This window comes from Drosophila montana, unplaced genomic scaffold (assembly GCF_035044405.1).
Source record: "Drosophila montana isolate Dmon_TW-CO22-7 unplaced genomic scaffold, ASM3504440v1 contig_3848_1, whole genome shotgun sequence".
In the NCBI taxonomy this organism is placed as follows: Eukaryota; Metazoa; Arthropoda; class Insecta; order Diptera; family Drosophilidae; genus Drosophila; species Drosophila montana.
Window position 1 is genome coordinate 1,999,427 of NW_026998720.1, and position 12,656 is coordinate 2,012,082.

At 43.1% G+C, this 12,656-nt stretch overlaps 3 protein-coding genes across 5 annotated transcripts; 1 reads left to right on the forward strand and 2 right to left on the reverse strand.

Moving 5' to 3' along the window:
* The first annotated feature begins 1,926 nt into the window (after positions 1-1,926).
* Positions 1,927-5,363, forward strand: PolI (DNA polymerase iota). 2 transcript variants are annotated; one of them, XM_064697271.1, is made up of 3 exons: positions 1,927-2,036; positions 2,992-3,956; positions 4,015-5,363. In XM_064697271.1, exons 2-3 carry the CDS (start codon positions 3,000-3,002, stop codon positions 5,305-5,307), a joined length of 2,250 nt encoding a protein of 749 aa, XP_064553341.1. In that variant the 5' UTR covers positions 1,927-2,036; positions 2,992-2,999; the 3' UTR covers positions 5,308-5,363. The 2 variants fall into 2 exon arrangements, with proteins under 2 accessions (XP_064553341.1, XP_064553342.1); XM_064697272.1 differs by lacking the exon at positions 1,927-2,036 and adding an exon at positions 2,248-2,393.
* A 97-nt stretch (positions 5,364-5,460) lies between these two features.
* Ada2b (Transcriptional adapter 2B) lies at positions 5,461-8,786 on the reverse strand. 2 transcript variants are annotated; one of them, XM_064697273.1, is made up of 4 exons: positions 8,583-8,785; positions 7,103-7,975; positions 6,715-6,794; positions 5,461-6,640 (listed from the first exon to the last, which is right to left on the reverse strand). In XM_064697273.1, exons 1-4 carry the CDS (start codon positions 8,694-8,696, stop codon positions 5,971-5,973), a joined length of 1,737 nt encoding a protein of 578 aa, XP_064553343.1. In that variant the 5' UTR covers positions 8,697-8,785; the 3' UTR covers positions 5,461-5,970. The 2 variants fall into 2 exon arrangements, with proteins under 2 accessions (XP_064553343.1, XP_064553344.1); XM_064697274.1 differs by having other exon boundaries at positions 6,386-6,640; positions 6,715-6,864; positions 8,583-8,786.
* A 1,137-nt stretch (positions 8,787-9,923) lies between these two features.
* On the reverse strand, positions 9,924-12,216 carry LOC135438787 (CUE domain-containing protein 2). Its single transcript, XM_064697275.1, has 5 exons — positions 12,116-12,216; positions 11,575-11,956; positions 11,249-11,504; positions 10,805-10,971; positions 9,924-10,745 (listed from the first exon to the last, which is right to left on the reverse strand). The coding sequence occupies exons 2-5, from the start codon at positions 11,886-11,888 to the stop codon at positions 10,559-10,561; spliced, it is 924 nt and encodes a 307-aa protein (XP_064553345.1). The 5' UTR covers positions 11,889-11,956; positions 12,116-12,216; the 3' UTR covers positions 9,924-10,558.
* Positions 12,217-12,656: the final 440 nt, after the last annotated feature.

Sequence of the window (12,656 nt, forward strand, 5' to 3'; positions counted from 1 at the left end):
ATAAAAAGATATCGATTCTTCTCAACGTGTATATACCGTCTTAACACTTTTGAAGTTTAAAATATCTTACTCTTGGAAAACTTCGATTTCTAGAAACACGCTCAACATACCCTTTTCCCTTTGCGAACAGGGTATTCAAATGAGCAGAGAGGATGCGTCGCTGATGCCGCGCAAGAACATCCGTTTCACTTTGCCGTGTGGCTGATCCTGCGCCCAAAGAGGGGGCGCATTTTTTACACATATATTTAACTTTTTTTTTATAAATTTTTTGCATTTTGGTTAACGCTTGGCTGGAAAGTTGGCGAGCAACCAACTAATTTGTTTATTTTTTCGTTTTTTTTTTCTTTTTGACCTTATTGTAAATGTGCCAAGTAGCTGAGCTATTCTTTGGCTCTGGCCTTGTTTTAGAGCTCTTGGACAGCTATCAAACTGCGGACGCGCCTTTTATGGCGTTTCACAATTAGTGCAACGCAGCGCCTGCGGCTGCGGCTGTGCCACAAACAAGATTTCAATAAGAAAATCAGAAAATCAAGCAAATGTAGCAGCCAAAAGCCAAAAGCCAAACAACAGCAACAGCAACAACAAGAACAACTGCGACGCACACGCAGCCTGATTTTAATCAAATTCACAGCATTGTTTGCCTGTCAAGCAGTAGGCAAAGGGCGATTATCACAGGCGCAGGACGAGGACGAGGACGCCGACGCCGACGAGGACGAGAACGAGGACGACTAAGAAGGCGCGACGACAACGCAAAGGCCTGCATATTGTAGGAGTTGCTGTTGTTGTTGGGGCAAATTCCAAGCGCATTTCATACAGCACCACGGGCAAAATAAAAAAAGAAACGAGAAATAATGCTCTAGTCGGGAGTGCCCGACTAGCAGATACCCTGAACCTAGCACCTCACTTTCCTCTACACATATGTATATATATGGGCAAGAACAAGCACTTTATGCAAAGGCTGTTCTTCTTCTTACCTTGGTCCTACAACATGTATGGGAAATTCATTCTTGGTTAACTTCGGTGTATATAGTCCGATCTTTAAGATATGTTAATGTGTTTAAAGTAAATACAGAAGGCTTAAGAATGTGTACTTTACAATGATGGGGAAATAGGTATTCAAAAACTGAAATGGTTTTAATCTGTGTATGCTATACGAGAGCATACATAGAAGGCTCGGTTCATTGAGCTCCTATATTCTTAAATTCCTTGTCTTAAAATCGATATTTATCGATTATCATGAGTAAGGTATAATAGAATATATATTTCAAATATCACTTTCTTTAGCTTATAGTTTGCGAACTCGTTCGCACAGACTTGGCTAAATCGACTCTGATCGTCATTTTGATCCTTTATATCAGCCTCAATCTGCCTGTAAAATACATTTGCCCACAGCCTTCATACTCTCTTTACCCAATCTGAATGGATTTAGGGTATTAAAATAATAATAAGAACAACCAGCCATAAGGCTGCTCCATATTGTTGCAACAAAGGCAACGGCATCGGCATCGGCATCGCGCGTGACCACAGTTGCCCCCAAGCGCTGCGGTGCCCACCCACTTATCGGAACATTGCTTTATGGCATTTTTTCCTGCTGACCGACAAACAACGCGCCTTCATCATGTAAAATATTTAATGCTAAACTCATGAATATCATTAAGAAACAAAAAAAAAAACACCGTGAGCAGCCATTAAATTGTTGTAATAAAAAGAAAATGCGATGAGCCGCAGATAGCTGCTTAAATTTAGATTAACAACATTTTTAAATGTATAACGGCGCCAGGTCAACGTTGACGTCACATGCTTTTCATATCTTTAAGTCAGCTGGCAATCTTAGAGTGCTGCCAAATCAGTAAAAACACAATATCACATATCGCTTAAAAGCTGAACGGTCACACTCTTAACTATCGCCCACAGTGAGTTCGATACATTTGTGTGTGGAGGCATTCGATAGAGCTTATCGTTACAAAATATTCGCAAACGTTGTCGAAAGTGTTGTCGATGCGTTGCGCAGCGATTAGTTTATTGTTTGTTAAAAGGTAAATACATTTACTAAATGTTTTTCCCGGAAATTTTTACGTTTCTAAATATTAAAGCAAACAAATTGTGTCTAGTGTGCAAAGAGAACAAACATAAATGTGATCACCTATTAACATTGAGTGACAATTTTCTCTTGCCCAGCTCGATTTACTGTATAATTTGTGCGTCATCATTGTCTTGGCTAGTGTATTGTAAATATGTGCAATATTGTTGACGAACTAAATAATTTGCCGGTGCACTGTACATCTTGTTTCGCATGTGTTTGTTTGATTAGAAAGTCGGCTGCCGATATTGTGGGTGTGAATACCGTTTGGGACGCGAAGCGAAAGCAACAGCAGCTACAAAAATTTCTCATCGTACGTCAAGGCGAACTCTGCGCTAAATAAAAAATCATAATATAATCAGCGCTCGCCGACACCCGCTGGCCTAGAGTTATGCTTTTTCCTTCTCTCTCTCTCTCCTTTTCTCTCTCTCGCTATCTGCCGCCTGACGGCTGCTACGCGCTCAGTGACGAAATATTCTGCCCGACGACGACGCGTCGGCACGCGTAGCTCTTTATAAAGGTCACGGGCGGACACGGGAGGCGGGCGGTGGTGGTTGTTGCGCTTTGTTTTGTTTTGCGGCGGAAAGAACGCGAAAATACGATGATAAAAAAAATGTTTGTCGGATGCAAGCTACCGTTTAATGCTCCGTTTTTATTGTAATAACAGCTGACTCTAAGACTGTTACCGTAATGCCGTGCATGTCAAGATTTGACTAGGAAATAACAGTTTTAGCCATTTGTGGACGTGGAAGGGTCGCCAAATACCTGATATATTTGGTGATAAAGCATCCCGCGATAGACATATTATCAGATGCGGAGTATATATGCCAAGCTCTAAACGAACTTCATATACTCTCTTTTTCATTCAAGGAACAGAGTATTAAATTCGCTTTTTGTTTTGCTGTTGTCAGGCGGCAAGATGGATTTCGCCAGCGTACTAAATAAGAGCGAGCCACACCAGCGCACCATCATACACCTGGACATGGACTATTTCTATGCCCAGGTGGAGGAGCTGCGGGAGCCCACATTGCGCGACCGCCCGTTGGCCGTTCAGCAAAAGAATTGTGTGGTCACCTGCAACTATGTGGCACGGGCGAAAGGAGTTACCAAGCTGATGGCTATCACAGAGGCGCAGCGACTGTGCTCTGATTTGGTGCTGGTTAATGGCGAAGACCTGGCACCATATCGCCTGATGTCCCAAAAGATATTCGATCTGCTGCTCAACTACACGCCTGATGTGGAGAAGCTGGGTCTTGATGAGAACTTCATGGATGTGACGGCGCTGGTGGATTTGCGGCAGGCTCATGCAGCCGAGGCACAGCGTAAGCCACCAATTGGACACATTTACCCGGCGGATGGCACAGCACTGACCGCCTGCAGCTGCGGCTGCGCCCAGCGCCTGGCCATAGGTACGCGTATAGCCCAGGAGATACGTGACGAACTGCATCTGCGGCTGGGCATCACCTGTTGTGCGGGCATTGCCTATAATAAGCTGCTGGCCAAGCTCGTGGGCAGTCGCCACAAGCCCAATCAGCAGACTGTGCTAGTGTCCACCTATGCGGAACAGTTTATGCGGGAACTTAACTATTTGTATAGCGTCACAGGCATTGGCCAGAAAACGCAATCGCTGCTGATGGAGGCGGGCGTTTCCAGTGTGGAGCAACTGCAGCAATGCGACATGGAGTTTATGCGCAAGAAGTTCGGCTTCGAGACTGCAACCAAACTACGCGATTTGGCATTGGGCCGCGATGGCAGCTCCGTGCGTGCGACGGGCAAACCCAAGACGATAAGCGTCGAGGATGCCTGCAAGACCATCTCGGTGCACACGGATGTGACGGACAAATTTCGCATGCTGCTCAAGCGACTGATGGAGCAGGCAAGCAGCAGCGTCTAAGCAAAAACAATTAGAAACTCATTCTTTTATCCTTTCACAGGTGGCTGAAGACGGTCGTATACCTATTTCCATCAAGGTAGTTCTGCGCAAATTTGATTCCCAGAAGAAGACCAGCCATCGCGAGACCAAGCAAGCTAACATATTGCCCTCCCTCTTCAAGACCTCGGTATGCCCTGGCGAGACAGGTGTTTGCAAAGTTCAGTTGGCAGATGGCGCATTAGATAAACTACTTAAGATCATAATGCGTCTTTTTGAGCGCATTGTGGATCTGAAGAAACCCTTCAACATCACTTTGATTGGCTTGGCCTTCTCCAAGTTTCAGGAACGCAAAGTTGGCTCCTCATCTATAGCAAATTTTCTGATTAAAAAAGCTGACCTGGAAGTCCAGTCCATTACATCTCTAACGAACACGAGTCTCACTAGTCCTACGTCGGAGAGCAGTCCGACAGCAATGAGCGGCGATGAAGCCGCCTTTCGTTCCTCACCCACAACATTCAAACCAAGTGATCAGTTTTATAGGCGACGCGCGACCACAGCGTCACCAGTGCCCATGCTCTTGGACAATGGCTCCGAATCGGCTGCTACCAATTCGGATTTTAGTGATTTCTCTGAAACCGAAGTGGAGCCGTCGCCGAAAAAGAGTCGCATTGGACGTGTACTGGTCTCCAAGCGTAGTCGCCTGGCAGCAGATGCAGCGGACACGGCCGCCGATGTGGCTTCGCCGAGCAAATTACGCGTATGCGATCTGCGGCTAAATTCACGCGACAGTGAAAAGGATTTTCCCATGAGCCCCATAGCCGCGTCCACATCTGGAGCAGCTGCAGCGCCACGCTTTCGCACGATTCAGCCACCCAATACGCTGCTCAACCGCATCGATGGTAGCCTGCGTTTTATACCCACGCGCACGGCAAGTCGCATGAGCTCAAATGCCAGTTCAACGGCATCATCGCCGCTGCCCTCGCCCATGGATGATACGGTTAGTGCGCCTAGCACGCCCACCATGGCGCCAGCGTTACAGGTGGCCTCACCAGCGCCCAGTGTTGCTGACAGTGGCGCGACCACAGAGGCAGCCACAGGTGATTCACTCGCAAATCTCGCCTGTCCCGCCGGTGTAGATGCGCAGGTGTTCAAGGAGCTACCCGTTGAGCTGCAGAATGAATTGATTGCCTCGTGGCGCAGTTCGTTGGTGGTAGCTGCAGCAAATGCAGTGGAGCAGGCAACAACAAGCAGTGGCAGTAGTTCAGCCAACACCGGCAGCAGTAGCGGCGGCGGTGGCGCCAGCAGCAGCACACAGAAGAATACCCTATATCGTTATTTCCTGAGGAACAAGTGATGTCGTGTAGATGCGTTCAACGCAAATTCTGCCTATTTTAGATTAAAAACGATAAACGTATGCATATAATACTTTATATTTTTATAGGTTTGTGGTATTAGCATGTATGTTAAATGTAAATGTCTATAGATGAGCTGTTGATGAAATTCCCAATTTGCATTATTCAGTACATTTATTAATTCATATACACTTCATTAAATACTCACATACGTGGCCACATACATAATTGTTAAGGTGCCCTACTTAAGTTTACATTTTTCAATTTTGTTTTTTAACGATACCAACAATGCTAAACTGGAACTTTTGTAAGAGCTCTCACATTTTACATATATAGCATATGCGTTAAAAATACAAAAACAAGCGTATTCTTTGTCTAAGAAATTATGGGAATCTGTCCGCTTGACTTGATACAAGTTAAATTTAAATACAAATAGGAGTTTTGTAGTTTACCTCAAATGGCAACAACGAAATCTGTACAAAAAAAATATTTATATATAGAACAATATAAAATTTGTTTAGGGCGACCTATTATCATACATTTTAACTATATAACTACATAATAAAATAAAGATTAATTTCAAGTCTTTGAAGCAGTGAATTGATTCTGTGTGTGTTTTCAGGGAAATGGCAACAACAGCTAAAACGACAGTAACATCGCAAAGTTCAATGGCTCAGCCAGCCGCATTTAATAAAGAACTTGCGCAACGAGATTTCCATGGGACTGCCCAAAGATGGAGCGCCGCTTAGGCATACCGTTTTCAGGGAAAGATACGTTGTGGGCGTAATGTTGTGCTTCTTGCACACATCCAGCTCGTTGTGCGTGAGCAAATTGCTGCCCAACGGCTGTGGTAGACGCTTCAACTCATCCAACTGGCTGCGCAGTATGTAGCTCATACTGGTCGGCTGCTGCTGTTGCTGCTCCTCTGTCGCACTATTGCTGCCGGCGGCGGCCTCGTTTAGCTGCGACGGCATTTTTGCGCCGCTTTGCAGCAGCTGCTGCTGATGTTGTGGGTTGCCCTTCGCTGCTGCTGTCGATTGTGGCAGGTTCGCCTGGGCTGCCGTCATCGTAGCCGTGGAAGTCACTGCCGTCGCTGTTATTGCCGAGTCCAACGTCATCCCCTGACCCATGCCCGTGCTCAACCCCATCGCCGCCGCCGTCGCCGTCGTCATTGTCGTCGGCAGCATCGTTGTCGTAGCTGCCGACGATGTCCGATAGCTATCCAAGTAGCTTCTGCTGGGCAATAATGCGCCGGAGCAGATCGGGTCGCCGATGTGGTGCATGCTTCTTGGTGCGATTGAACTTGAACTTGCCTCGGCGCCGCTTAACGGTTCGCTGTAAAATAGTAAGCAATATATATATATATATATATATATATATGAATTGTTTTATGGAATAGGAAGACTTACGCCTTTCTGGGATTCGCTTGAGGGGAGTGCAAGGAAGAGCTTAGCGGCCGATGACTTCCATTGAAGGGCTGTGTGTTGTCCTGTGGTTAAACATTGTCTTATACAACCATTCAAACGCTGCGAGTTGGGCGCGTTGATAATACAAAGGAGCTGAATATCGTGAAAGTAAGACAAGAGACAAGGAGAACAGTTTCATTGCGTTGCGATTCAACTAACATAGCTAAGAACCAGAGCTGGAAAACAATTAAGCTACTCTTTAATCGACTGTCGATCGATAAATCTACAATTTCCAGTTGCCATATTGTTTTCTAGCTCTAGCAGACACGATATTCAACTCGCCATGCATTCAAATATGGGGGACACGAAACAAAGAACATGGCCAACTTACAGTTTTCCCATGGCCATACGGTCCCGTGGAACGATGTGTAGCCATCGCCGCATGCTGCTCAAAGTGCCGGCAATCATCGATCTTGGTGATGCCATTATAGCGATAGCGATACAGCTCCGACTGCCTTATGCGTAGCTCCTTCTCGCGCTCCAGTGAGCCCAGCAGGCGTTCGTACTCATTGCAGGAGTAGAACTGTGCAAAGACACGAAAACGATCACGGAATTCCTTCTGCTCTTTGCTCAAGCCCGGATGCAATGCATAGTTGCGATTGCGAAAGAAATTGGACACTAGTTGATAGTCACGCACCATGCGTTTTCGGCGTGCACGCTCCCGAAGGCGACGTGTATAGATATCAACGTGAGCTAGCTTAAGCATGACATCAACTTCCACATCCTCTGAGCTGAATGTAATAGTAGAGATCAACTGTTCAGCAGTTGGATCATATTCGCGTTCAAAGCTATCACGATTGGGCATATAGCCCAGTTGAAGCGCTTCCTCGTTGCTTATCTCTAGCGGTGGCAGGCGGGCTAGTGAATTGGCGCCCAAGGGCCCAGTATCATCCTCCGTATGATCGATCAGGATAGGTCGTTGCAATTGCGCAGGCGTCCATGTGGCCTTGCCAATGGTGCCGTTAACAAACTTATTTACATACTCCTCTTTGGCATCCTCAGCGGACTTGGTTTCAATATGTTTGCTAATGTCCTCCCAGTTGCCAAAACCATACTGTTCAATGGCATCCAGCAGACGAATCTCCTCGCGTGCCGTCCAGGCACCTTTGCCGCGGAATACGCTCAATATTGCAGTGCCTGTGTCCATGAACTGATATGCGTGATTGTTTTGATGGGCGCCAATCTCTGCGCCAGTAGCGAAGCACTAGAAAAAAACAATGCAATTAACAACGTTGTCGGGTGTTGCTGACTGCCCAATACTCTGTTCATAATGTAAAAACAATTGGAAAGCTAATTGGTTTGGTTATTTTAAGTGATCCACGAGACGCCGAAATTTAGACTGTGACTAATAAATATCGATCTCGATATACAAAATAGGCCATCAGTAGAATAACTACCAAATCTGGTGACTCTGGCTGGAAAACTATAAGATATCGATTTTGTATATCGAAAGTCTAACTTTATCTGAAACGAATATACGGGAGCATATATTCCGAGTTTGCAAGTCTACTTGAAATGGAGATCAAACCAATATATTACACTATGTGAGCAGAGTATAAGAACATATTCAAACACATACACATACAAATTCATATATATTTTAACATTTTCGTCACTCCATATACAGAAAACAGCTGTTCAAAAACAACATTGTGAAATCGCCCGGCTATATGTACAGTTTTAGATGCGTCAGCACAAACACACACACGGGGGCCAGCTCTTTTCACGATGTCTGTGTCAGTGTGCGTCAATAATGTACATGTAGGTGTGGTAGCGTACACACACACACATATACATTTTCTTATACTTACTTGCAGGCACAGATCGAAATTTTCGCACTCAGCACAATGCACACGTATGCCCTGGATATCATCCTGGCAATTAGTGCAATTGTACTTTGTGAACAAGTCCGCAATTGTGGTCATTCCGACTTTAAATAGCGCTTTTTCTTGAATTAATGAATATGCGAAAAACGCACTATGCGACAGACGCCATCTTGGCCCAAGAACAGAGTTGCCATATCGCTCAAAACATGCAAACACCCTTGTTTTCTTGGTGTGACCAGCGCAACATCAAGCGACCAACTTGCGCGCGTAAATTGAAAAAGCATATTTTTTTGGTTACAATATAATATATATTTATTAAATTTCAAAATTTTAATTCGAGAGTTGCCTTTTTCTTGTAATAATCAATTTTTTGTTACGCTAATATCACAAAAATAATATATAAAACTAAAATATGAGAAATTGTTGCATAATATCAAACCGAAACCAATGAAATATATAAATATAAATTTATACATATGCATATAAATACCGATAAATCTGTGTTTAAGCTAAAAACGAAAATAACGTAAAAATTGTAAGCAATTAGCTGAATATAAATACAACGGTGGTTACGGGAAGGAACACTTATAAAATTATACAAATTTAAATAGCGATTAAAAAGCAATAAAAGTTTGTAATGCAAATGCGTTGAATGATATACCGATGCTTAAATCTAAAAAATAAGGAAATAGGAATTGCGCTGGGCTTTTAACGTCTTGTAGGAATTACAATGAAGCTTGCTAAGATAAGGTTATATTAAGATTGATTAATATTGATTAGTTTTATACGTTGAATATGTTTTATAATATTGCTGTGTCCTTCCGAGCAGCAGCCGCTTTGGTGTGAGGGGTTCTCAGGACGAGGACTAGTTTTAGTTTGGTTACTGTTGCTAGTTTGCTTAGACAAAAAAAAAAAAAAACTAACAAAAAATAAAGATAAAATCACGATATGAGAACTTTAACATAATTCTTATGGCAAGATGTTGTACAGCTGCGTTTTAAAAACGCACACTTTACATAAACACTTCAATTCGAATACCTAAAATCGTCTAAATAAGTCTATTTGAGCGCCAAATTCGTGTTGAGAGTCGCGCCTGCTTGTGGGAGCACACGGCTAGAAATATATTTATATTATTATCATATATATTTGTTTGATGCTTTTCGAGATTCACAAGAGAGCAAGTATCTGGCAGTTGGTCGCACAATTTGTCACAGCTCACAGTTGTCTCTATTCGATATTGATTGCGATTTTGTGGCATAAGGAACTAAGAAATACGATCCACACACGTACAGGCGCGACGGCAAGCGTTGTCATGTGCGACAGGCAACAGCCCCAAATAAAGTAGAGCCGCCTCCTTGTCACCGCAACGAAACTCATAAGTAGTTGTCGATTATAATGCCCTTTTCGGGGCGAACATAAAGAAATGCAAGAGCTTTACCTAAAACATAACTATTAACTAATTTGGTATGTAAAGTCTTTGTGTCTTTAGCCACAATTTGATTATGATGAAAATTCCATGGCGTACAGTAACCGGCTAGGCAAACTAACAACAGCAACAACAAATAACTACCAGTTAACTCACATGGGGATTCCTTGATTATTATTAACGGGTCACACTTCGCGGCTGCTATATTGCTCGGCTCTTGTTGTTGTCCTATTGTATCGTCTGTTACGTTCTGTTGTGTGGGTATTGGCAAGGAAGCATCTAAACGTTGGCTAAGCATGGCTACAACTGGCGCTAAGGCCAGACGGGGATTGTGATTGGGGCTGGGAGCGATGTTGGCTTGGATTCGAGTCACACGAATATGCAGCTCTCTGCATAAATTGTGCCCGAAAACATTCTGATCGCATTGGCTGCGGCTGCATCGTTCAATTCTAGGTGTCGTTGGTGCGGTATTATTAGGTGGTTGTGGGTTAAGTTGCTTCTTGATAAAATACTTGTGGGTTTTGTTCATCTTTAGTTACGGTTGAATCTGCTTCTTGGGTTTTTTTAACTCAGCATCTTCGTCACGCTTAACTTCAGTGTAACGCTCGCCCTTAAGAGATACAATCTTATTATCACGATAACGCACAAGCTTGCGCGGCTCCATTTTGGGAACCACCGGCTTATATTCGCGCTGAGTGGCATTCTTGTCCACATAGGAGTATCTAAGGAGCAACAGTTACGTAAGTGAAAAATCACATTTAATTTTTTTTACAATAATTACCTTGCTATTATGCGATTCTTCAGCTCATTGTCATCAACCACGATATTCTTCTTCATGCCCACAGTATAAGTTTTGTCGGTCAGGCTCTGATTGGTCTCCTGGCGATGCAATAGTATTTGAGTAGCGCTATCGATGTCGCCCTTGGATATTGCAATGCAATGCTTTATCTGCAAACATATTAAATAATTGTACCCATTATGCTATACTACTAAGTGACGCTTGATCCAATAATGGCGTTATTGACCTCCACAATTTGAATTATGTAAATCGTATTAATTCGTCTCACATAGCTCCGAAAGGAACATTTGGGTAAAAATAGTTTTGTACGAAAACATCGTCAAGTATATAAATGAATCACACATCCGATATATAAGATATGTAGTACACGGGACACTGGGAATTACTTCCCCTCCTTCTTAGCTCTTAAGTACACTACCAACTCACCTCCACGTAAGCGGTGTCGGGAAACATCTCCTGCAGCACCTCAGCCTCATCTAAAAAGTAATCGCAATTGGAGCTAGAGCTGTCAGTGGAGCCTCCATCACTAGTCTCAGACAAGTGCTGAGAACGCTTGCTGCTGCCGCCACCATTGCCGCCGCTGCTGCTGCTATTGTTCGAAGATAACTCGTCCTTTTCGGAGATGGAAGAGTTGCGTGCACGCAGTTTGGACTCTGGTATAATGCTGGACAAGCTTAGGGCGCTGCAAGGCGACACACCATATATAGAACATAAGGCAAATGATAATGATCGGATAAAATGTCATGACTTACTGGAGCGATAAATTGACCGTGTTGTGGTTGCCTTGAATCTTTTCCATATCGGTTAGCTCGTTGGCCAGCTTGTATATCCATTCGCATATGACACCCTGATCAATGGTGGGGAACTCTTCAAAGTAGGCGCCCATCATCTCAACAAAGCCCTCCACATCAAAGCAAGGATCCTGCGAAGCCTCCTCCAGTATAGATATGATATAGGAGAGTACAATCTCATCCACAACGCTAAAGTCGGCACCTGGTATATGCGCACTGACAAACTGGACAAGACTCCTCTTAACCATCTCGTGTTGCTTTTCCAAATTTGTCATGGTTCCACTATTGCTTAGCTGTTTGTTTTGTTGATTTTATTTTTTTTTCTCTGATGTTCGGCGAATTTCTGTGAAGTATATATGTGTGAGTGTGTGTGTGCTATTGGTCAGCCCAGCCTAGTGGTTTTTAATGCAAAATGTGACGCTCAGTAAATTTAGTGTAAAACATTAATATCAGCTGGACCTTAAGACAAACTTGAAAATAGAATACGGTTTAAATAGCGTACTTTTTGCTTGCTGCGCCTTTCTTTTGCTGATGCTTCTTCTTCTTCTTATTTTCAATCAATAATACTTTTGCAGCGCAATTGTGATGAATATTATCGTTATCGATAGAAAAATACCATACACTAAAAGTATCAGTATAATACCGCATATGCGTGCAAAATTTGAATTAAAATACAACTATTGCAAATACCAAGAAACTTTTTGGGCTAGTTGATAAATAAAAAATTTCATATTCATGGCTATACTCTTTGCCGCTTTCGTCGTGAGAGCTAATAGAAATCGAAAGCATAGCCATAGGGATATTGAACAGAATATTTTCCATATTTATAGATATGATTTATGCGTGGCACCTCAATGCAGTGGCCTTGTGTAGAAAAATGTACAGAATATTATGTTTAATACATAAACTAGTTAAGAATATTCTGTATATATTTTCTATATTACAACGATAACAATTTCGTAATTGATAAAAAATAAAATCATATATACGTTATTACGATTGGAACTCATGCGAATTTACTTCATCTAGGAGATAATGAAGAG

Coding starts and splice junctions, on each gene's coding strand:
- PolI (XM_064697271.1), top strand. CDS start 3,000: ATGGATTTCGCCAGCGTACTAAATAAGAGCGAGCCACACCAGCGCACC. Junction 3,957..4,014: donor TCAAGCGACTGATGGAGCAG/GCAAGCAGCAGC, acceptor ATCCTTTCACAG/GTGGCTGAAGACGGTCGTAT.
- LOC135438787 (XM_064697275.1), bottom strand. CDS start 11,888: ATGACAAATTTGGAAAAGCAACACGAGATGGTTAAGAGGAGTCTTGTC. Junction 11,505..11,574: donor ACGGTCAATTTATCGCTCCA/GTAAGTCATGAC, acceptor GTCGCCTTGCAG/CGCCCTAAGCTTGTCCAGCA. Junction 10,746..10,804: donor AAGAATCGCATAATAGCAAG/GTAATTATTGTA, acceptor GTTGCTCCTTAG/ATACTCCTATGTGGACAAGA.
- Ada2b (XM_064697273.1), bottom strand. CDS start 8,696: ATGACCACAATTGCGGACTTGTTCACAAAGTACAATTGCACTAATTGC. Junction 7,976..8,582: donor ATTTCGATCTGTGCCTGCAA/GTAAGTATAAGA, acceptor GTTTTTTTCTAG/TGCTTCGCTACTGGCGCAGA. Junction 6,795..7,102: donor CGTATGGCCATGGGAAAACT/GTAAGTTGGCCA, acceptor GTTTAACCACAG/GACAACACACAGCCCTTCAA.